Below are 24,551 nucleotides of genomic sequence, written 5' to 3'. Positions count from 1 at the left end.
AAAACTAGGACCGGCCTTGTCCTCTTCTTCCTGATAAGATAAGTCCAGTAGTTGCAAAATCTTATATATATAATATTCAACAGGGAATTTAAGTTCAGCCCCCCCCTTAAAGCTATGTGCGGAATTTTTTCTTCTTCCGATACTTCTTGCCTGCTGCGAGGGCTGATTTTTCAGCAAGGATGTCTTGATACTTCCTTTTATTATATCTGAACAAGATAAATAATGTTATAAAGTATGAATAACATACATTAAAAATATGCAGGTGCAAAGTAACTTTAAGCAGTGTAGTGACTATCATCAGTTATAGACCAAACCAAAAAATAGATTTGATTTAATTTAATAATAGCCATTATTGTTGACCATGATAGAGAAAATGAACCATGGTATTCAATGCTGGTGCATTTGAGTACCAGAACAAACACCAGAAGAGAGCTGTTGCCTCATACCCTCCTTGTGAACGTCCTGAAGACATGTGGCTAACCACTGTTACAAACAGAATTCAGGACTAGAAGGACCCCTGGTATAATCCTACTAGCTACAATAAAACTGAGAAAAGATTTTAGATGGTTTTTAAGAATAAAACTAGTTCCAAGAAACTTAAAAAGGGAATATTTTTATAGCCAACAGCTTAGTTTTATATTAGTATAAAAACAGCTATGCTATGATGCCAATTCTAGTAGTCACAACTGAAATTACACTCATTAATTGATTAAAATTAAACATAAATACTGTTTTTCAAACACCCTAACAAGAGATTGAATGGGCAGCACTGAACCATCATGCATGTCCCAATCTCAATATTGTCTCTCCAACATAAATACCTTAAAACAGGAAGAAAATGGGCTCTGTCTTAACAGGCAAGCAAGATGCTACTACAACATGCAGTATGAACCACAATATGCAATTCTTACAAAGATATTGGAATCCAATGTTGCATAACTAGATGCTTGTTCAAAGGGGATCACATTCATCTCTGCACTGCAGCTCCCCATTCACCCTCAAAATCTGCTCCAACCTACTGTACCAGATTCTGATGGCACTCATGAGGGGAGGAGAGAAAAGTGAAGTTCCACTGTGAGCATAGGTCCATTCTGCTTGCACACTGGGAACACCCCAAAGAGATGAAGTATCTCTGCCGACTTTTCAGGATTGTCTTTTTCTCCTGCATCCATGAATATGCAGTTTTAAAAATAAAGAAACCTACCCTGCTTTTCTTTATAAATACACAAAGCACTTACTCACGTGACATCAAAGCAATAAAAACACAACCCCAAAATTACTTTAAAAATGTAACATATAGTAGGACTAAAAGCAGGATAAACTAATTAAGTTTATAGGATGGGAAAGTACACTTTAAAAGGTATCAACAGAACACCTAACCATAAGAGAGAGGCAGCTAACCACAATCTCTAGGGACACAGTTTCAGTATAATCTGAGCACTGAAATGGACAAGGCCCTGTGCCACAAATTCCAACCGACTATGCTTCTGAAAGTGTTTGGGATGCATAGCAGGGCCTCCGATGTTAAATGCACAAGATCATATGGGAGTAATGTGGTCCACCAGATATTGCTAGTAAAACCTTAACACACTCTTTGACATCACCACATTGCTTGTATAAAGTTTTCAATTGAAATTCATTCCAAATACCTTCTAAACTCAGAATCTGCCAGAAGTTCTTCCACTATGTTCTTCTTCCTCTCTTTCTTGGGAATTCGGGCATGATAGAAGTCTATTGGAGAATCCACAACAGTTCCAACCTGAGAAAAGAAAATAGAAGATATTTTATTGCTACATACACTTGAAGGGCTATTTTTACAAAAGAGGGGTCACTGGACAAACAAAGAGCAGTGATGCCCAGTACATACTACAGTCTCAAGCACAATTGCTAAATACATACAACACAGTGAAGAACTTGCAATATCCAGAAAAGTTTTTGATATAAAAGAAAGAAAAGCAGCATGCTAAGACACTTTTATTCAGCCCATCTTAGGGGGAGATTCATAAATCTAGAACACAATTAAACATGTTTACAGAATTTAAGTTCAAATAATGGTGCAAGTTCAGCTGAATCCATTTGACTCTTCAGTATGCTTATCTGTAGTGATGGACAGCATTGTGGAGCTGTAATATCCCAGTGGTCGAGTTGCTGCTGCATAGTGGGGTGGGGGTAATGTCAGTGCAATGCAAATACACTGGCAGAGCCACCAACTCCCCTCCCCTTGTGTGTCGCAGGGACTCAGCCATCAGGAGGTCTGGTGAGCAATGCAGCCCCACTGTACCATCTACTTACTATTGCTTATATATACTCTGGACTCTAGTAACTGGCTACAATAAAAAGATATACAAGGAGTGAAGCTTTGGACACAGCAGGGAGCCATGCACTTTCTTTTTCAAGCAGTAGCAATGAAAAAAAAGAACACAGAAATGTTTTGTGCATACTACATTTGAAAGTCAGGAGGCAAAAAGCATTATGCTAAGCAAATGGAATGCAACTGTGAATGACTGAATGAAGATATATGCTGGAATACAATAAGCCCAAATTTTGGATCATATTTTAATGCTGTGATTAATTCTTAAGGTGACATGCACATACAAAATTTGTTACCTAAGGAAAGTAGATAATGGTCAGTATGTTCCAAAGTATGCTTAACTTCAGCGTGGTGTAGCAGAAACCCAAAACCAGTTGAAAATATCTTCATTTTCTTACCTGAAAGTATTTGGGGAGACCTTCTCTGTCATTCTTTTTATAAAATCTCTTAGGATCAATGGCTGCCCTCATCTTCAGAGCCTTAAGGTCATTTTTCAATTCATCAGTCATTTCTGGGGCTTTCATACCAAACCAACCATTGCCTGTTGTTTTCTCTCGCTCTGCCTGTATTCAACACACCAAGAAACAGCAGTTCAGTATTTGTCCACTTGCTAATAAACAACTGCATTTTCATGCAATAAGGTCAGCTAGTTAAGAACTGCAAGCAAGTTTTATGATGAAAAGTGTTAGAAGCTGGACATATAACAAAAGATTATCCTAACGTTTAGAGCTTTACATTAAGGCAGTTTTCACAATATTCAAACATTTTCCTTATATTTAAATAGGCTTAAATGATTTTTTTAAAAAAGCAACTGTAACTATCTAAACCAACATTATTAGTTTACCAAGGTCTTCATATGTTATTTTTAAAGTAAAGAAGCACTTTAGAAATTATACGGGTAAGAAGTGGGTAAGGAGTTTAAGTAGTGTGTGGATGTGAATGAGTGTGCATGTGTGTTATCCCCATATAGATAAAGCTTTGGATTTCCTCTGACAATGTTTTGATAATACAGCTTTCTACCACCATCCAGCAGTGGGCATGGAAATACAGCATCTATGGGCTGAAGTCAGACTCTGTTATTAGCCTTTAAACTTTAACTAATGTTTCAAGTTAATAGATCTCAGTTTCATATTACGCTTTAGTGCCAAATTAAACCCAAATACCCCAAAAGCTCCTGTAACATTAAGTAACCCACACTTACAAGCTGACATCACTATATGTGCAGTATCACTCTTTCCTCATTCAGTGTATCCATATTTTCCACATGAAGCTTACTTCCTCCTCTGTTCCCTCAAATATCCACAAACATCCAATCTTAAGCTTTCACCTTTTTGTTCTCCTCTAAGCTATTGCCTCTTACTCTTGCATGGTTCCCCACACCCATCCTAAAGCCCTTGAGTCCTCTTGTCTCTTCAGGAATCATAATCTCTTGGCAAGCCCCTTTCTTCTGGCACCCATGTGCTCTTAAGTCTTCACATGCTGCTGTCTGATTTCACAGGCTAACATGTAAAAAAGACCTACTGATTCAGTGTTACAGTTGTCACATGCAACCACATGAACATTAAGGAGCACTTGATTGAGTCTGATTTCGCTGGCATTTTGCTCAAGGGCTGAAGAGTTCTTTTAAAAAGGAAGAGCCTGTTATTATCAACCTTCATCTTTCATTTGTCATATTTTCTGTTCTTCTTCCAAGAAGTTCAGAAAAGCTTATATGTCACCACTCTTTGGCTGATTAAACATTCTATGGCCTTTTAAATGTGTTTGTGGAAGAGGGGGTTATTGTTTTGCTTTTTGTGTTCTTGTTTTGTATTTTTATGTTGTGAACCGCTTGGTGATCTTTGGATGAAGGGCGCTATACTAATTAAATAATAATAATAATAATCCCATTATCTAATCATTGTAAGGCAGACTAAGCTGAGAAGTGAAGTGAAGAGTGCTTACATGCCCTCAGAGAGCTATAAAGTCAGCCCAATTCTTGTAGCATTGAGCATTGCTCAGTGACCCTCTACTTACCCTACGTTGTTTCTTCAGCTGGTGGACCGATTCCTTTAAAGGTGGAACAGATTCATTTTTTTCAAAATCTGGAGTTATAACACTCTTTTTCAAAAGCTATAAGGGTATATTAAAGTAGCATAATTACTACACAGTGCTAAGCAGACAAAATACAAAATAAATTTTAGGAAACTTGAAAACTGCAGTTACAATAAAAGTTAAGCTCCCTAAGGACTAGGTCAGGACAAAAAACTGAGTCACAGGAAGGTTACTGATGAGAGTGGCTCAATAGGACTTGTAGAAATCACAGAACAGTTCAGAAGTTAAGCTGAGAAAGAAGCATCAAAGAAAAGAAAATCTGGGAAATGCAGTTTTTCTGGCAAAAACAAGGAGTAGATTCCTTCAATGTTTTATTGAGGGCTTCTTTCTAACCCAGCTTTTAGCACGACAGTGAACATTGGGTACTTTACCTCATCTTTCTTTTTCTCCTTTAGTGGCACAACTCCATGAAAGCCAGATCTCTGCTTTCCTGCATCAAAACTAATATATGAGCCTCCAAGGTTTTTAACATTTAGACCAGGATCAATGCTGCTTGAAAATGATAAACTAGAAGAAAAAGAAATGTTTAATTTACACGCATTTTGACACCACCTTCTAAAGCTTATTACAGAAAAATATTTAAGTGAGCAAACCAAATCAGTTTCGAAAGCACTAACACACCTATTAACTCCTTCACATAGGAACATGCAGACAACTCTTTAACTGAAGTTTTAACTTTTCCCTAAGGCATGTGAGCTGCAACAGAGGCTTTCAACAGAATATACGAAGGTTGTACACTCCCAACAGAAAGCTCTTTAAAAGCAGCTGAAATGCATATGGCAAATCCACGGACTGTCAACAGCCTAGTTTACAGTAACTTTTAAGCAGCTTTTTTGCCCCTACTCCATGGTGACTATTCCCTGGAAAACTAGAAATCATGTATCATCAGACAATCCATGTCTGCCACTGCTTCCATTTTCTCAGACCTTATAAAACAATAAACAATTCCGCCCTAGATACATGCATCTAATAATACTGCTTTCCATAAACTATAACTAAGTTCATTGAGAGAACTTACATTTTATTATTTTCATTTATTAAATCTTCCTCCTCATCTATAAATTCTTCTTCACTGTCTTCCAATTCAGAGGATTCCTCACTTTGTTTATTACCTTCTGTGTCCTTCTCTTCTAAATACCATGATCTGGTGGAGTCCAAGCCAGGAGTTTTATCAATTACAAATAGTTCTTCACTATGTGATTCATGTAAGGTGGTAGTGGTTTTTTTATTAGTATCTGTCGAACTGGCAATTGTTTCTACTTCATTAATTTCTTCTAAATCACTGTTTTCAGATTCTTCACTCTCATCACTTGTAAGAAGTGACACAGTCAAATGTGTTTCATGGCCTGTTTTGGTTGTATGTGAAGATGATTCAGCAACTGGTTCATCTTGCCTTCCATCACTGTCTGAACTTGCAACAGAAATCCTGCAGTCATCACTGTTGCTTTCTATATTTCGTGACTGGATAATATTCTTTTGTGGGCTATCTATTTTTGATGGCTTGCCTACTTCTATTGCCTCTTCTACTTGATACTGTGTAACCTTTCCAGTATCCATTTTTGGGGGTTCCACATTGCTTTTGTTTTTATTAGCAGTTGTCTGTTTCAGGGGCATACTAGATTGATCAGGTTTTATGTCATCATATGGAGAAATGTCCGAATTATTTTTTATAGGTGACTGGTTTTTAGTTACCTTTATGGATTTTTCTAAAGTTAGATCACACACTTCCTCTGTGCTCTCCGCAATTTCATATACATCAGCTAACATTTGTTTTGTGACAAACTCCTTGATATCTTTCTCCTGTCTTATCTTTACCTCCACACTGCCCACAGATTCACAGTTCCTCTCATTTGTCTTGTCTTTTTTAGGTGATTTTTTGGTGCATTCTCTTGCCTTCCGTGGGGGGCTGCTTGACACAATCTGTTTTGGATCATTGTTGAGAACAGATTCAGAATGGCCCTTTGTTTTACAGGGGCTAGGTTTCTCGTTTATCAAAAGAGTTGAGAGAGATGAGGCTTGGTCCAAATCTAAATCAGAATTTGTAGGTTGCTCTGAATCAGAGATTACAATAGTCTCAGATTTTGTTACGCAGTCAGTCAGTTTTGCTTCTTCCACCACAGCTTCACTTTTTCTTTCAGGCTGAGACATTGCTTCTTTGGACAATCTCAGCCCCATGCTCCTGGTTATTCGTTTAGACTGGACAGATTGCTCTGCAGAAATACCGGAGCACCATGATTCTGTATCAGAAACTTCTTCAGCTTGGGCCTCACACACTGGTGAAACAGTAGTCTTGACTTGCCGAATTCTAGTCATTCTTGCAACACTTGGAGTCCGTACTCCTGAAACAGTGGAAGAACATGATTCTGCTTCAGATATGTCATCATCTTCTTGACATCTGCTTCCTTCACTAAGAGGAGCTTTCTTGCTCTGCCTGCTTTTAGTGGGCGTCTCTGGTGGACAAGGAACTACAATTTTCCGCCTTCTTGTTATTCTTATAAATAAAGGTGTCTGAAGGCCAGACACAGAGGAGCAATTTGATTCTGCTTCAGAAATATCCCCATCAGCCTGCAGTTCAGCAACTGAGTCTGCCAAATTTACAGCCTTTCTCCTATTCAGAGACGCCTGCGCTTGCGGAGGCTCCTCCGCATCCATTTTTGTTTCAGACTCCTTTGTTTTCTCAAGAGGAGGCTCAGGAACAACTTTTGCAGGGAAATTCACTTTACTTCTCCTAGTTGTCCTGACAGATGTGCTGCCTTCCGTTGAGTCCAGCTGTAAGAAAGAGAATAATGTTAAGTAATATGTAAAAGCTATTTCCACAGGCAAAAGCCACATGAGAAACTCCACTCTCAGATTCCAAGGCACTGTGGCTTTTTAATCCATTAGCTATTGTTAGAATGAAACAATATTACACGAATTGTCACAGCAAGTCATCTTCTTAGTTTTACCTTGCCAACAAAAACCATTTATAAGTTTTTTGATAGACAATTCAAAAGATAAGACCCCCAAAATGTTTGCTTTAATGTACCGTAACTCTCACTTGGAGAAGAGGACACTTACGCATCTGCTTAGGAGCATAATTCAGCAGCAGTTTAGGGTTTTACTAAAACACCAGAAAGCATCATTATGTCTGAAGGACTCCTGTGGTCCCATTTTGACAACGGCTGTGCTATTTAAGTCCCCATGGCTGTAAATGTTATGGTAGCATCATGCACCATGCAGTTTGCAGAAACTAGATCATCAACACATCCACACTGTATGGCAACTATCTAGCTATAGGCAATTCTAAAAAATACTGCTACACTTACCTCACAAACGGACCCATAAAACCAACAAGGTACAATCTGCTAGCAAGCACTGCCAGCTCAAGACATTTTGCTGCTTGAGGGAAACAACAAAATGACAATCCCTACTTCTATGTATGGAAACCATTGAATCTTACCTCAGTGCTAGCGATGGGACAGCATCCTCCGCTATATGTGAGGGCAGCCAGTACCACAGCTGGCGTATCTTGCGGTGGTAGCTTTGCCGCCCAATCTCTCACCTCTGTACCCTGCCTCTCCTAAAGGCAGAGGGTGGTCCTGCCTCGAGAGCTTTCTCTATGGGGTGAATGAGCCCCACTAAGAATAAGCCATGAGATATCCGATTCCTCTCTGCAATGTTTTCCTTCAGAGAGGCAGCAGTCAGAACGGTGCCTCAGATTGCACCGCATCTCTCCAGCTCCGAGCCCATCTTAATATCCATTATGCAAAACACATATGCGCCGCCCTGCTCCCCATCCCACATTGAAGTAGATTGGGGGTCGGGAGACCGCTTCAAGGCACGCAAGGGGACTTTGGCAGGAGCCCCGCGGCCGCCGCCATCAGAGCTGCAGTGATCCGCCGCAGTGGATCCACGGCAGTGCTCGCGGCGCAACGGTCTCCGGTCACGCGCACGGAGGCTACGCGCGCTCCCGGACGGACTGAGGGGTCTGCGCATTCAAACTCCAGCGCGGGAGCTGCGCGGGCCGGAAACAGAATCGCTCGGGCCGGCTGCCCCTTTGTCCCCCCCCCCGCCCACTCTCCCTAGATATCTCTCCACTTCCTTCGCACCTCTGCTTCTCCAGGGTGGTCCCTGCTCTCCGGCGCACTCCGCCGCGCTCCCCGCCGCGTGGCCACCATCTTCTCTCTTCTTTAATACGCATGGGAAGGAAGCCACTTTCAGCTCGCTTCCGGGTTGGTGTGCTCTCCTAAGTTCTCCGGGTGAAAACTTGCCACTCCCCCGTACGGTCCCGTCAGCGGCACCGGACCGGAACGGCTCGCCTAGATCGGCGCACACGCGGGCTTCCCCCGCCCGACTCTTCCGTTCTCTTAGTTGCTGTCTTGTATGTTCTTGTTTTAGCGTACATTTTAACTATGGGATATTTATGTCTCAACGCTTTTGTGTATCTTGATGGTCTTTATATTTCTGCTCAGAAGCCTCCTTTGGCATTGGGCTGTATATAGAATCATAGAATTGTAGAGTGTAAGGGATCCCCGAGGGTCATCTAGTCTCACCCCTGCAATACAGGAATCAAATAAAAAAAAACCAAACGATTATGATAATAATGCTCCCTTAGTCTGCAGGCAGGAGGTCTGTTGAAGGTGGGGGTGGGAATTAGAGCAAATTTCCTTCAGCAGGGAAAGAAAAATTCTAATAAAGGAAGGGGAACAGCTTTTAGGAACAGGCTTGTCCGTTTCCTGAGAGCAGGACTGACACTTTTCTGTTTCTTATCTGCGACACAACTTCAAAATGTTTTCTGAGCGAGGGCTGCTGCCATCACCGCCACACCCTTATGCATTTCCAGATGTGCTGCTTTTGGCCTTTAAAGCCCAAATGGCTTGGGACTGGGTTACCTGTAGGACTGTAAGTGCCTATCTTAACCATAAGATCCACTTCAGAAGCCTTGCCTCTGTCACATGAAGAGAGGCAGGTAACCCTCACCCCCTGGAACTTTTAGTGGCACCCCACTAAGGGAGCATCCCTTGCAGGGAAGCTTAAAAGGTAACGGGACCCCTGACCATTAGGTCCAGTTGTGGCCGACTCTGGGGTTGCGGCGCTCATCTCGCTTTATTGGCCAAGGGAGCCGGTGTACAGCTTCCGGGCCATGTGGCCAGCATGACTAAGCCGCTTCTGGTGAACCAGAGTAGCACACGGAAACGCCATTTACCATCCCACCGGAGCAGTACCTATTTATCTACTTGCACTGGCGTGCTTTCGAACTGCTAGGTTGGCAGGAGCAGGGACTGAGCAACAGGAGCTCACCCTGTCACGGGGATTTGAACCACGGACCATCCGATCGGCAAGCCCTAGGCTCTGGTTTAACCCACAGCGCCACCTGCGTCCCTGCAGGGAAGCTTAGTTTGCACCAATTTACACCTTTCTATTGATAGGTAAAGACCCAGACTGTTGTAGCATGGACCTCTTTTAAACCCAAAACCTGTGTTCATAATTGGAGCTTTAGTGAATTTTGTTTGCTATATTTATGTACTTTTTGACTTTATGGGTTTTTAATATTTTATCATTACAATGTTTGACGTATTCCAAGCTATAAAAAGAACATACCGTAGTTATGGAACAGCCTAGAGAGATTAATAAAACACCTGCTCCCTCTCAGCCAGTGCAGTCACTGCTTTAAAAAATTGTAGTGTGAAAGCACATTACCAAATGGATCTGACACATGGAAGATCACAGCACTTAATTCCATGACGTAGGAGGGGCTGCAAATCCTGTAAGCAGCTCTGGGATTGCTCCTGGGATCAATTATATAGTGCTCTGCCTATCCCACCTACCTAAGCACAATAAAATCTGGGACTGGTAATTTTTGAGATAACTTGATACAAAGAGGGGCACAACTCTCTTCCCCATAACCTATGTCCTACTGACCCTACAGCTGCTGCTGGACCCCCATCACCTCCAGCCAGCACAACTATTGCCAGGGATGGCAGCTTTAGCATAAATAATATATGGAGAGCTACTTAAGACAGGGCTGCCATACACCCAGCTTTTCCTGGGATTTCAAAGGTGGCATTGACATCCGGGGGAATTTCCAAAAGGTTGTGCTTTGTCCTGGATCTTAGCCAAATCAATTTAAAAAAAACCAGAGTGTCCTGGTTTTTACTTTTTGAAATATGGCAGCTTAAGATTAGAGTACAATATGTGTTGAGGAAGGATTTGGTTATGTCACCTATTCCAGCACTGAATCTGAAATACCTGAAATACAGTATTAAAATGAACAAAAAAGAAGAACTAAAAAGAAGTGCTGGATGGGGTAGAGCCTTGACTCAAACTGAGGCCTGTCTGAAAGGAAATCTTTCTCTTGGCATAGTGTCACCAAAAATGTGTTCTGCTTCCATATTTGGGATATGTGTATGTTTTCCAGATAACATGCATAGTTTAAAATCTGTTTTAAAGTTTTATTTCATCGTATCATTTTATGGGAAGCATTCCATCTAGTGTTCTTCATGCTGGCTGGAGAAAATCAAAATCAAAATCTGCAGTTCTTCACTCCCTAACTCCAAAAAAGGACAACATAACCTGCAATATTATTTGAAAATTTATATAGAGATACATACAAAGAGGAGAAACAGTTACCAGCGAATTTCTGTAAAGCAAGGGTTTTTTTTAATCAACAATGATTTTCAAACTAGTAAAAGCTCATTAGGTACAGAAGTTTAAATAAAACCAGTTAATTCTGAAGCAGACTACATACAACTGCAGCTGTCTACATCTTTTGTTTTGCAACCCCAAATTTCCATAACCAGACATCCTGCAAATTCAGTACATACTATTTTTAGCAATATCGCCAGAATTATTTGGATATTTATGCTGCAAATCAAAGTTTACGCCAGAATCCTGTCTGAGAAGCTTTACTTAAAACATTTTAGGACCCAAACATCACCACATGCTTAAACCCCCTTATTCAAAAACTTTATAAAAACTTGAGAAGTTTGCCCACTGGAATGGATTAAAGTACATAAACAGGATATGATAGACAGTACAAAGGCATTTACTCTTTCTAGCTACCCATTATGATGCTATTTTTAATTAGAATGTAAAACTCTGGACTTCAGATAAAAGTTTACCACCCCTCATGAAACCTGTCGTTAGTGTATTAAATAGGTATGCATATACAAATACAAATGTTAACCTTCCTCAAATGGTGTAAAACCTCCAAAATGTATTTGGCTATACACTAAATGAAAAACTAGAAAACTGCTTCAATTATAGAAGTTTCCATAGGTTAAAGGCAGTCCAGAACACTGAATGCACCAAACTAGTTGACAAAAACAAAGGGTTGATGCTACACAAAGGGCTTGCCTACACTTTGAACGGGTCCAAGTGGTTTTCCATTTGCCCAGCCACTTTCCCCAGGAAAACCTGCTCTTTACCACTGAATCGGAGAAAACTTCAATCCATTGAAAATCCAATTGACGTCTGCTCTGATTCAGCAGTGTATAGGTTTTCCCAGGATAAAGTGGTGGGAAAAGCAAAAGTTTGGATAAGCCCTTAGTTATGCTTTGAGTGGACCTGCTGTAAATCATCAGGATTTAAGTCAGTCATGAGTAACAAATTCCATTTATTTCAGTGGCTATACGCTTATTCAGTCTGGAACCAACCCAAACTAATTTTCGTTTAACTATGACAGCTCTGATTTTCAGACAGAATTGGGTCTCCTGCTTTTTGGGGGGACTACAACTCCCATCATCCCTAGCTAGCAGGACCAGTGGTCAGAGATGATGGGAATTGTAGTCCAAAAAGAAGCTAGAGACTCAAATTTGGGAACCCCTGATCTATACTGTATGTGATGTTAAGGTTATATATAAAGCCAATCATCTTTCTATGGGTCTCAAAATGTAAATCATGCTTTAGCACTGGCAAAATGAAACTAGGTAAACTTTGACAAAGTTAATTATATTTTTCACCAGTGCTCTCCAATACAGAAACACCATCTCCTTGGGCGTATATCAAGAGATATGTAGTATAGACATGATAGAAGAAAAAAGTTACATAATACAAGTATTACACTGTATTATGACAGGAGTGGTGGGGAAGTACATTCATAAATATATTAAACAATTTACTTGCATACCCTGAATTTTACATCTCTGGTTTAAAATCAGAGTGCTCATTCCACCAGTGTTCCCAAATCTACTCTGCTGTCCACTTAGCAGCAATAAGGTTTAACAAGTTACATTACTCCTTGCAAACAGAAATATTTCAATCAAAATATACCTAGTCACATTCTGTTTATATTAGTCATTAAAATATTTCAAATATTTTTATTTATATATCATCTCTAAATCACCCGAACAGTTAATGAAAAATAATATTTCACAAGTGAGCAAGGTGAACTCAACACAAAACACCCATGTATGAAATAAAAGGAAATTGATAGAGAAACATGGTATCAGCCTCTTACTCCAATATGTAATTTGGGCTTCACTGACTACTTGATAATAAAACATTTTGGTCTTTACAAATTCCAGTTTGCATCTTGGTGCAATGATATAGCAGAGACAGGGCCTTTCAGATACAGGTTAATGCCAAGGTCCATCTTAAGATGCTGGGATTCTTTTAGCTTGCAAGATGTAGCCTTTGGATTTGATGACTCCTCTGCTCTTAACAATGACTGAATATCGCAGAAGCCACAGTGGAGTCCATTCATGCACTTGGCAATCTGGGATACTTTCCTGAAGTGTTTCTTGGAAGCTTGCTTCGGAAAGGAGTTCTAAGGTTAGAACAGGGACAGGAGAAGGTGATGATTAGCAAAGCTTTTAGGAAATTGAGCTACCAGCATTCAGAATACCAATCTGAATGCCAATCATATTTGAAATATGTATATATGTAATTACAATAAAGCAAATACACTATATGGTTGAAAGTCCTGATATTTGACATGCCAGAACATCACCAAGACCAACACTCCAGAACCTTCTACAGTTGTTCATTACTTGACCTTTTATAATATGTTAGTTTGGACATTATTTTAAAAGTCCAGGTTTGTTCAAACTAATCCAGCACTGCAGGATTTATCTCCTGGCTTATTGCTATGCACATCTTTGCTGTGGTGTTATCTCTACAAATGACTTTATGCTTTTCCTGCTGAATGAGTCCCTTGACTGCATTAAGTCCAAATCAATACCAGTTTTTAAAATCTCCAAACATACAAGTCATATAAGCCAGAAATTCATTGTTAAAAAGGTGGGAATAATGAATTCTTTGCTCAAATGGTAACAGGCAGTACACCTTATGCACATGTTGTCCTCAAACACTGGGCTGAGCTATTCTGGCTTTGATTTAAGCTGGCATCCAGAAAAAAGTTCTTTTTGTATACATTGTGCCCTACACAGAATATGGAACTAACTCTGTGATAATACAGCTAATTCTTAATGATCATAAAATGGCAAAGCATAAATAGACTTTTGGTCTACTCTATCAAGGCAATTAACAGGACCTTACCTTTTGGATCATTATGAGTCAAAAGCTGGATATCAAACTCTTTAGCAAATGCAGTCAGATCTGGTGGCATCACACAACAGGATGCAAGATTCACCTGGTTACTGCTTGGTTTCACCTAGAAAAAAATAAAAATTTCACCTTTCCTTCAAATATAAAGATAGCGCTATGGTGTTTGCCTTACATTATATTTAATTAAGTGACTGCACATTTTTTATGACAATGGAAAGCTGCTCCGTTTTTTTTTTAAAAATGCTTTACATATCAAATATAGCGATGCAACTACATGCTTGCCCAGCTGGCTATAAAGTGTCTATATTGTACTCAGGTTTAAAACTGGATCTGATTTCATAATATATTCAGCAGAACATATTAACAGAAAAAGCAGCAGATCCAGGTTATTTCAGTTGAATAGACTGCCTTTTACCTGCGCCCACAAGAACAGTTGCTCCAACAGTGCTTTATCTAGATCAGAAGTCCCTATGGCAACAATCTTTTTGTTTTGAACTAAGTTTTCAAGCTCTGCCCAGTAAGGTTGTAAATATTCTAAGGAAAGATTAATTCCGTCTTCGGTTGGAGGAGGAGCAATTATCACGGAATCTAACTGGTCGACACCAAGGGCAGAACATGCTAAAAAAAAAAAGAGAGAGAAACTTTCATGCTTAAATAGAACAAAAATGATTTACAGGAGGCTTTAAGAAACACGAATCTACTTGTCTTCTGATCACTTATTCTATCTCCTTGTATAAATGTTCAATTCCCTGAATCCACAAAATCCCTGCAGATACAAATCAATTTTACAAGATCAAGCTAAACTATTTTTGAATTACAAGAAAGAACCTATACAATAGGTATTTGCAGCAAAATATGCTGAAAAGAGAGGAAGGAAAGCAGAGTTCTTAATTGTTCTGAACATACAATAGTACACCAAGGAAACCACACAAAAGGGTTATTTTCAGAGTTTAGCTATCAGAAAAACAAAAGACTAATTTTTGCTTGAATTGAAACTTGCTCTGCAATGCAAAATCTGGATTTCTTCCAGTTCTTAGTAAGTCGGTGTGCACTTCTGGCCTACTAAAATTAGGTTTGAAAAAAGCCTAATATTAAAGCCAATAGGAGCCCCACTCCTCCAAAGCCGAAATGTGGCATGGTCAATTGTGAAGAGGGTCACAGCCGCCATACCCCCTTGCTGGAAATGCACCCTCACCCAACTGCACTTAGGTTAGATGTCTTACTGTCTCCAATGCAAACATTCCCCCCCAAACCTAATTATGTGCGTGTTGTGTGCTGTATATGTAAGCATACATGTAATTTGAGGTATGTCCAGGTATGTATGCATGCGCTGGTCAGCCCTGCTCACCTTCCATTTAGCTGCATCTATTATTTGAAAGATGGACCCTGAAAAGGAAACCACGAGAAATGCAGCCCCTCGACTGAAAGTTATTCCTTCCCCGCCCTCCTTTCACTGTCTGCCAACTTTGTTCAAAGATAGTAGGGAAAGGGTACAAAGGTCAATAGATTTTTAAAACATTCATGACTAGGAAAAGCTTCTCTGTTTCAGAGCCAGAGAAGGCTTTAAAAAGAAAAAGAAAAGACCCTGCAAACTTTGGATATGTTCAAATGTAAGTTGCCAACTTACTCATACTGACTGCTTCTCTGATTGATGAAGTGTTTGATCCTGCGATAAACAATTTTGCTGAAAATAAAGGACGAGTTAATAAGGGAAAGCAACACCTGCAAATAATGCAAATTCCCAACTGTGTGTTTCTGACCATTTAATAGCACATCAAATCTGCACAGATGAATGACCAAAACACTGCGGCCGAGGACATAATTTGAATGCAGAAGGTCCCGTGTTCAAATTCTAGAGTCTCCTAGAAAGGCTGGGAAGAATTATGCAGCCTCTTCCTTTCTTTATGTTGATGTCTTGCACAAATACAACTTAGCTATAAAGCAACAAGAACAACAAAAATGCAAGAAGTTCCCCTCCCAAAAGCAATTAATTCCCAAGAACACCAATTGTTCCAATTCAAAAGTCTGACGTATATTACACAATGTCAGCCTTTCAGAGAGTGAGTTAAGGGTTATTTGCTGCTCTAGGTTATTTCTAGGTTTATAGATTTCTAGGCAAGCCTCCCATTGAGATGAAATGCAAAACAAGCTTATAGAAAGGTTAGATTTCAAAGCAATTTGACTTAAGACATGTTTGCTCAGGTCCTTTTGGTGAACAGCGGCCCACAGATTATTTCTCTACATGTGAAGACAAGGAATTTTTGCCAATGAGCTCCTGACGCACTGGACGAGTTAAAGAATGGCAGAATATTTTTTTTATGTTGTTAGTCCAGGGGTTGGAGAACCTTTGGTCCTTCAGCCAAATCCCATCAACCCCAGCAAGCATCGCTGATGGCCAGGGATGATGGGAGTCGTAGTTCACCAACATCTGGAGGGACAAAGGTTCCTCACACTTAGCCTTAGCCCATGGCTCAGCCTAGAACGTGGCCTGCTTCTTGATTTTACTTACAATAGATGTTTGGGGTTTTTTTATGGTAGGTACTCTCAGAATCATTGATGGAACTGAGATTGCCTTATCAACTCAGATAAAAACCTTGGTTCAAAGTAGTTCATTAACTTGTTGTTCAGGAAGCATATATGAAAGATTATTGGCTGTGCCTTCAATACCAGGCCCAAGAGAGACCCAGGTTGGCACACACCTCTCAGCAAGATTTACTCATATTTATGTAGCTATTTTTGAACTAACAACTGTTTTCATTTTCAGGATGCAAGGATAGCCGCTATCTATACAGAGCACTAGGATGGTTCCACGACCCTTCTGCAACTGTGCTGTAACCTAGAAATGTCTGCCCTCTCTTTGAGAAACTTCAGAATTGCCCCTTACTGAAGGAGACCAGAAGGAGACCACCTAACACACCATTCTGTATCCAACAGCCGGAGGCCTCTGGAAGCTCACAGGCTGATGCGTTATGCAATTGGCCATTCCCTCACATTTGTCCCAGTTCTGTTTTCATTGTACTTCCAGCATTGCAACAGTGGCATCAGCTGTTTTAAGGAAGAAAAGAAAGAAAAAGATATGCATTGCCTGAGGCTATGAGATGATCCTGAAGATTTTTGTTGAGTACAGACTTTGGAAAGAGCAATATGGATGCAATGATATATAAGCAAAGCAGTACCAAAGTTCTGGTGGTGCGCACTTTGGATACATCTGCAAGCCCAGGGCTCATGCACTCTCCCCTCCCCTCTGGTGTGGCTGTGAGGAGGCGATCAAGCATTTATGCTTCTATTTTTTATTAACCACAGTATCCTTAACTGGGGTCACTCTTAACTATAGTTCTCCAGAGCAAGCCAGATAAATAAACCTGCGGTGTGCGCGTGTGTGCAAGCCAGAGACTTGCAAAGGCTTGGCCTCATAATGCTAAATCATGGTGCAAACGCAGCCTAAATGCAGATGAACTACTAACTGTGCAATGCTAACCATGTTTTCTCAGAAGTAAGCATATTAAATTCAAATACACCCAGGTAAGCAGGGTTTAACAATCCTTTTTTATTTCTGTGATCTCCTTTGGGAGAGGACAATTGTCTGAAAAGCAGGATAAAAATATTAAAAGGGAATAAGTAATATTGCTTTGTCCTATGAATTAGTCATCAGGTTGTTTAGTTAGCAGATCCTCCTATGAATTAGTCATCAGGTTGTTTAGTTAGCAGATCCTCGACTGCAATCCTTGTCAGCAGAGTGACTAGAATAATGCAGATAAGAGTCCCAAGAGAAAGTAAGTGATGATACTTTACTGAAGATAATTGAACAAAAGCAGCATATAATATGCAGAGAAACGAGCTTTGGTCTCCTGGCCAATGGCAGACTCTGCTGCCTTTCAGCTCTGTTGCCCCATTCATTCATAACAATGTTAAGCTGTGCTATGCTGGACCTCTTACTCAATTCCCCAACCTATTCAATTTAATATTCCATAAGTCCCGAGAGGAAGGTGATTCTCTGTAGCTAAGAAGCTGGTTGACTAACACTGGGCCCTGCTCCATCCCATCTCTCCTGATGAAGTCAACAAACAAATTATACCTGAAACTTTCAGTTCTTCCCTTTCTTCAGGATTGATCTTTTCTATTGCTTGGGCTAGAGTACATTCAAGGGTTTCAGGCAGCTCCTGCAAATAAATACGTTGACAGTCAGAAGAAGCTTACCAGTATTGGCAGCTAAGCACATCTTGTGTCATTAGAGAAGACATATAAAAAGCAGCCTTGAGCTTCATCAAAATTCTGTTTTCATATGGGGGAGGGAGAGCAAACAACTCTGCAGTAGATGCTTGAGACAATAGTTCTGGAATCCCCCTGTCCAAGGCACCCAGTTGCAAAAGGCCTGGTCCACACTGCACAGCTGGAGGCCACAGAGGGCAAGTCTGACAAGCACCTCATCAAACTGCGTGAAAGGCAAAGCATATCTTCAGTATGGAAGGCAGATTTGTAGCACTACACATATGCTGAGAGTCCTCGTTTTATATTATGCCTGCATTCAGCCTCAAAAATGCAGGGCATGAAATAAAAACACATGCAACAAACAGTTTTAAAAAGAAAATAAAAAACAGTCACGGGGTTATGTTTACACAAACCATTCAATTACAGGGCCTCTGGTCCCGTTCTAATTGCAAAATGGGACTGGCAGGAGTGGGTCAGCAATAAATCACATGGAGTAAGCGAAATTAACTCTTTATTAGAAGAAACAAGGTCTGCTCAGTAGTGCCAGGCCTCATAAGCACAGCAACTCTTCTTGGTAAATATTGTCCCTATGAGACAGTTGTGGAGAATCAAGGTCCCTGCCTTACCCCAGCTGCCTAAGTCTCCTCCTCTCCCAGGTCCTTCCCAAGCAATCTGAGACTCTGCCAGTGTGCCTGTTTTTGCTCTTCCCTCTTCACGCCTCTTCTGGTTCTGGGAGACCAGAAGGGAGGGGAACTTGACTCTCCCTGCTCACTAAACCCTGTTACCTCTCCAGCTTCCAACACCTCTTCCCAATCTTCTCCCTCTTCTCCCTCTGATGCCTCGTTGTTATCCCACCACCAAGCCCTGGGTCCTTGCGGGTTCCCCAGTTGGTGCCTCCCACCATTCCTCTGTGTCCATTCAGTCCATGATAAAGTGCTGCTTTGGACATTTAAAGCCCTAAATGGCTTGGGATTCCAATTACCTAAAGGATTATGTCTTCCCACAGGAACCTGTCTGGACACTCCATTTGCCCTCCAAAGTCCTGCTCTGTGTCACAAAGAAGCATATGGAGGGCAGTGACCAGACATCTGGAAGCTCTCCACCTGCCCATCCCTACTCTTTGGAATGGGAAGGAATGCCTGCCTCTGACTTTATTATCATTTTGGTTCCAGGTAAAGGCACTTTAATTCTTCTATGATAACTTTCATTATATTGTTTCTCTCCCCAGCAATAAATTTCATTTAACAAGGACAGACTGAGATTGGGCCAGAGAAAATTCTAATTATTTGACAAGCATACTAGCAAGGAAACACAAAACAGGAAAAGTCACTTACCTGCAATAGATCTGGGCTGATCTTTGAACTCCACTCATTTAAGGTTTTCTGAATGCAATCCCGCAGCTGCAAAGCAACATATTCACTATTCAACACTGCTTGGTTTCAATTTTGCAATACAGTGAGAAAAGGAAATTAAACTTGCCTCTGCTGATCCCTATATCTTCTCTCTTATGCACACAAACTAAGCAAGTTATATCTGGGTACAGGGATAGAACAAAAATGTGAGGACAAATGTAAACAGGAAACAGTAAAAAGGAAAGGAATCCTATTTTTTCTGCAATTCACCATGCTGGTTTTAAAGTATTGCTCCCTTCTCCCATTAGGCAAAGCGGGTGGCCTGCATAAGGTCACATCAGGGGCCTAGATGGGAAATGAGAGGAACCCTCAAATAATGCAGCAGATTCATGACTTTTGGGGGCAAAGAAAAGGAGGAACAAGTCACCAAAACCTAAAGAACTGGAAAATTGTGCTAGAGGAGGGCAGCGGAGGGGTACAAGAATGTAAGGCTTGCTGTGGCTTGTTCCTGTCACAAAAAACAGTGGTTTATGTAACATATAAGCTAGAACCACAGGTATGAACTCTTGCTTAAGAAACTAAGTGTCTTTCTCTGTACCAGAATCCAGCAAACCCAGCAGTCGGCAATAAGCCTTCATCTAAAAATTGGCCAGTGGTTCACCAATAGACCACTGTCTTCTTTATGTCTCTTTGGACAAGTTTCAACTTCCTGTTCAACATCATTGTGATCTGAATTGAGGGTTGCTGATACTGAATGGAATGATCAATTAACTTTTTCAGTTAACAAGGCATAGGGAAGTTTGAGTCCAGGTCTGAATGAGCAACAACTTCCATTATTATTTTTAAAAAGGGAAGAGAAGCAAAATCTAGCACCTGGTCTTGTAGTAGTGTATTTCTCATGCAAAGATCATTTGCAAAAGCTACAAATTCAGCCTAAGTAAAGCTTTAAAATGGTTTGACTGATTTAATTGTTGTGAAACAATTCAATGAAAGGCAAATATTAAGCATGTTGTGGGCATGTTTAATTTTGCCAAACTTTTGGAATGAGAAAACTAAATGTGACTTTTAGTACTAGAATAGAGTAGCATTTGTCTATTGAATTGGAAGCTACCTCACACTCTTTAGAATTTCAGAAAGGCACCTTATTAACTGAGATTCTGATACCATGTTACAGTATTTAAACATAACTTGTCAATTAACTTCATTGGTTAAGAGGCCAATAATAATTGGTTAAGAGGCCAACTAATAATTCTTTAATCAGTTAACAGCCCTCATATTTAGTGTTCCTGCTGTGATGGCTTTGGACAGTTTGTAAAGTGTAAAAAGCGCAGCTACAGAAATAAGCTTCAAATTTATTATCTGACTCAATTCCCCAGGTGTAAAACCAAAACAGTGGTTTTCAAAGTTTCTAGCTTTGGGGAATCCCTTCCCCTCTGAGTGGTCTGTGCTGAGGAATCTCTGAGCGGTCTACATCTTCCAAAGGATTCTGGGGTGTATTCTATGAGCCACACTCGGTTTTTGTAGGCTGCCGGCCAGATCTTTTGGCAGCCAGTGAATGCCATTTACCATCACCTGGAATGAACTGAGACTACGCCCTGTAACACACCCAACCCTTCCCTGCAGCTACACATTACAGGGCCAGACGAGTTGTAGTGCACAAACAGTCTTTTCAGAAAACCGGTCCATCGCTACTGATATTCTCACTGAGGAACCCCCGTTTTCTGGCTTTCAGCTTGAAAGCCACTGGGTTAGAAACAATACTGTAGTTGTATGCAGAGAAAAAAAGATAATAAAATAGGAACCCATGCTTCTGGTAGGTATGTTTTACACGTGTCAGAGCAGTTCCCTTCAGGGAAGTACTGTATTATTATTAATTAGACTCGTTAGTAGCTTGTTGCACAAGGGTTTCCCAAGCAACACGCAATATATTTAAAAACATAAGCATAATACAAATACATTATAATATCAGCACATTCACACAAAAGCACATGAAATTCATAAAAACTACACAACTTCTCTAATAGCAGCATACTAAGAACAACAATAAAATACACAAGCTGTGTTGTAGTTTACTATTATTACTAGTATTGCTCCCACCCTGCCTATTGTAAAAGTAGTACTCACCTCTATTTTGATTTGAACTGAGGCTTTCATTATATTCAAGCAGGCTACGGGATAGCTGCCAAACATAACTTCATTACTACCTCAGAATGGTATGGGGGCCTATAGTTTGCAGAACAATGAGTCCCAAGCCTCGTAATCCATGTTCTGAAACTAAGCTGCTGGCTTTATAGATGCTCAGTGCTAAGAACTGAACCTCATCTTTAGAATAATAATTAAAAACAACAGCACGGCAAGCCAGTTATCCAATAGATTAGCAATGTACTTTCCCAAGAAGTCACAAAGCAAATTTTAATTATTGCTACACACTCACTATGCATACTTTTGAAAGGGCGAAAAAAGGTTATTGTGATTTGTGGCTGTGATAAACTTTTCTTCTCATATCAAGGTGGAAGTATGATCTGAAAGCAAAACCTCTTTAAATACAGTACCAACTGTTTTCAGTATAAATGGTTATTGTGGAATAGCTGAGAATAAAAGTAAGCTTGGGAAAAACTTTCCTCAATCTGAGGATGACTACTTTGGGTTACAAAATACTATAATATTTCACCTTATGGCACACTGGGGGCGAGGGAATTTGACAATTACGTATGAGAAAATAACTAGGTCAATATGATACATGAAAAACTTTAGTCCAGAGGATATCTTGTCTAGAAGCTTTGAATAGATTGTATTAGTCATAATAAAATTTATTTATTTTTATTAGCCTTCATTACATATGGTGCCGGAGGGAAATGTTTCTCTTTAATCCGGCTGATTAAAATTATATGTCCTTTTAAATTTATTTGTGGGAGGGGGTTACTGGTTTGTTTTTGTTCTTGTTTTTATTATGGATTTTGTGTCCTCATTTTGTATTTTTGTGTTGTGAACCGCTCTGTGATCTTTGGATGAAGAGCAGTATACAAATTTAATAAATAAGTAATAAAACAAAAGGAAAATGATTAGAATGAAATGCAGTTTTACAGGATCATTTTTAGGCTGTTTAAAAAGGACTGACCCCCCAAGCATAAGACCAATACAGCGCTGCCTGTCAGTATAGCCTGAAGAGGCAATATGATGCCAAACTAATTACAACAGGATTCCATATGTCAATTACAACCAGGGTGAGGCAAGGAAGTTTTTGCAGCTACATGCTGCAACACAGTTCAAGATGCTCACATTTAACTGCTAAGCTAGACATGTATTTAGCTAACAAGTTTGGGGTCGTAAAAAGCTTAAACAGATTTAATGTAAAAACCTTTAGCACTACAAGGTGTTGAGTAGTTAAGTTAGGCTGATGTCAAAGGCATAACTGCCTATCCAATTTCCAGTAAGTTGCTTGATCCAACATGCAACAGCTCATCAATCTGCTAAAATGCTAGCAAGACATTTGGAAAAAGTCGCTTGCTTATGATTCAGAAAAGTTTGGGGGAAACATAGCAGAATAAATTAAAGTGGAAGTGTATGCCCTGACAGTATACCAAACATGTACAAATGTTTGGGGAGTCTTTTCGCCTGAGTGCTTGTTAAGAGGGTTTTTAAAAATCATGTCCAAAATTTAGCAGAACAGCACTTGTTAACAAATTGTGATGGGCTTCAATGTTTTCAAAAAAAAACCCCTACTCTTAAGGTTATTAAGAGAGACTAAGGATGCTTTGAGGCTATCACAATTTTTCAGATGGGGAATCAGTGACAAACCAGGAAGTTACGGCAGCGCACATTACTGGGCAACAAACCGCTTTCCAAACAAAATCAGACTTTTTGCAGCAAGGAAAGTGATAACAATTGCTTGGTGCGACGTCATATAACCTGCCTACAAACTTTGTGCAAAACAAATCAGGTAAATGCTCTACAAACAGGTTGTTTGCCTGGAAGCAACTTGTAAGGCATTGGACAAAAACACAATACAGTGGAAGAAGCAAATTGTTTTTGCGCTGAGGAAAATACACAGCAACATAAACAAATATCTACTCAACACTGAGGCTTCTAAAAAAGATAACTCTCCGTGGTGGGATTCCAACATTGCTCTGAACCCACAAACTCCCCGGCTAAAGCGGAGCAGAGAACCAGGAAATCAATAAAGCTTTAATTCCCCTCCACCCCGATTCAGACAGAGACCTGGATTTTAATACCAACACATTGTTTTCAAATCATCGTCTCCGTGCTGTTTGGGGTCTTCCTCTTCTTCTTTTCAACGCGAGAGAGACGTATAACAGCAACTAAAATCCCAGTCAATAAAACCAACGTGCTTTGAGAACACACATACCCAGCGCTGCTTCCCGCTGCTTTTGCCACAGAAAGGAGACAATAAATAACCCCTTTCAAGGCTCCGCGACGAGGAACAAAAAAACGCCTGTCAGCCCCCATATGTATTATTTATGAGGGAGCGGTCGATCGCAGCGGCCTGGCTTTGGTGGGGTATTTTTTGGGGGGTGGGGTGGGGAAGCTCATCCCGCGCGGAGAGCAAGAATCGGGACCCGCGCCTCCGCGTTCTCACGACCCAACAAGAGCGGGTCGTCAGAATGGACCGTCCACGCGTCTCCTCCCCGCTTCCCGCAGGCTCACCTCCTCGCTGGGGGTGGCCGGGCACTTCTTCCTCAGGCGCCCCCAGTTGAGTAGGTTGCCCGTCTGCAGGTTGAGGGTGCCCGCTTGCCCCAGCAGCACCCCGGCGCTGCCGCTCTCGGTCCCCATGTGCGCTTGTTCGCCTGCTCTCTCCGCCCGCTGGAAGCCACTGGCCGCCGGGTCCTGAGGAAGGAGAAGAGGAAGGGACTCGACCCGGGCAGAGTCTGCGGCGCCGCTCTCCTTCCCTCCCTCGCTTTCCCTTCAGACAAGGGACGGTGACTCAGCAGGAGGGGAAAAGTGCCTTGTCACCGTCCCCGGTCACGTGGCTCGGGACGGACACACAGAAAGCCACAAGGGAGCGGGGAGCGCGCGCAAGGGGCCCTCCCAACGGCGGCGGCCAACTGCTTTGATCCCAGCTGAACCCCACATAAGCACATAGA

The 24,551-nt window shown here is 40.8% G+C and overlaps 2 protein-coding genes and 1 long non-coding RNA gene across 4 annotated transcripts; 1 reads left to right on the top strand and 2 right to left on the bottom strand.

Annotated features, from left to right (window-relative positions):
- Window positions 1–106: 106 nt before the first annotated feature.
- Window positions 107–8,644, bottom strand: DNTTIP2 (deoxynucleotidyltransferase terminal interacting protein 2). 2 transcript variants are annotated; one of them, XM_081916026.1, is made up of 7 exons: window positions 8,491–8,644; window positions 5,421–7,171; window positions 4,774–4,909; window positions 4,325–4,420; window positions 2,710–2,874; window positions 1,650–1,759; window positions 107–206 (listed from the first exon to the last, which is right to left on the bottom strand). In XM_081916026.1, the coding sequence occupies exons 1-7, from the start codon at window positions 8,557–8,559 to the stop codon at window positions 113–115; spliced, it is 2,421 nt and encodes an 806-aa protein (XP_081772152.1). In that variant the 5' UTR covers window positions 8,560–8,644; the 3' UTR covers window positions 107–112. The 2 variants fall into 2 exon arrangements, with proteins under 2 accessions (XP_081772152.1, XP_081772153.1); XM_081916027.1 differs by lacking the exon at window positions 8,491–8,644 and adding an exon at window positions 7,842–8,129.
- Window positions 8,645–9,044: 400 nt separating this feature from the next.
- LOC309372466 lies at window positions 9,045–17,510 on the top strand. Its single transcript, XR_014169512.1, has 2 exons — window positions 9,045–9,283; window positions 16,653–17,510. It is a non-coding gene; the product is annotated as an uncharacterized lncRNA (long non-coding RNA).
- Window positions 10,820–24,551, bottom strand: GCLM (glutamate-cysteine ligase modifier subunit). Its single transcript, XM_081916099.1, has 7 exons — window positions 24,115–24,551; window positions 19,432–19,497; window positions 17,964–18,048; window positions 15,516–15,572; window positions 14,304–14,506; window positions 13,880–13,994; window positions 10,820–13,148 (listed from the first exon to the last, which is right to left on the bottom strand). Exons 1-7 carry the CDS (start codon window positions 24,238–24,240, stop codon window positions 12,976–12,978), a joined length of 825 nt encoding a protein of 274 aa, XP_081772225.1. The 5' UTR covers window positions 24,241–24,551; the 3' UTR covers window positions 10,820–12,975.

The sequence above is a fragment of the Podarcis melisellensis genome, assembly GCF_964234715.1.
Source record: "Podarcis melisellensis genome assembly, chromosome: 6".
NCBI lineage: Eukaryota > Metazoa > Chordata > Lepidosauria > Squamata > Lacertidae > Podarcis > Podarcis melisellensis.
Note: the sequence above shows the minus strand (reverse complement) of the source record. Positions and strands in the feature narration are given on the sequence as shown.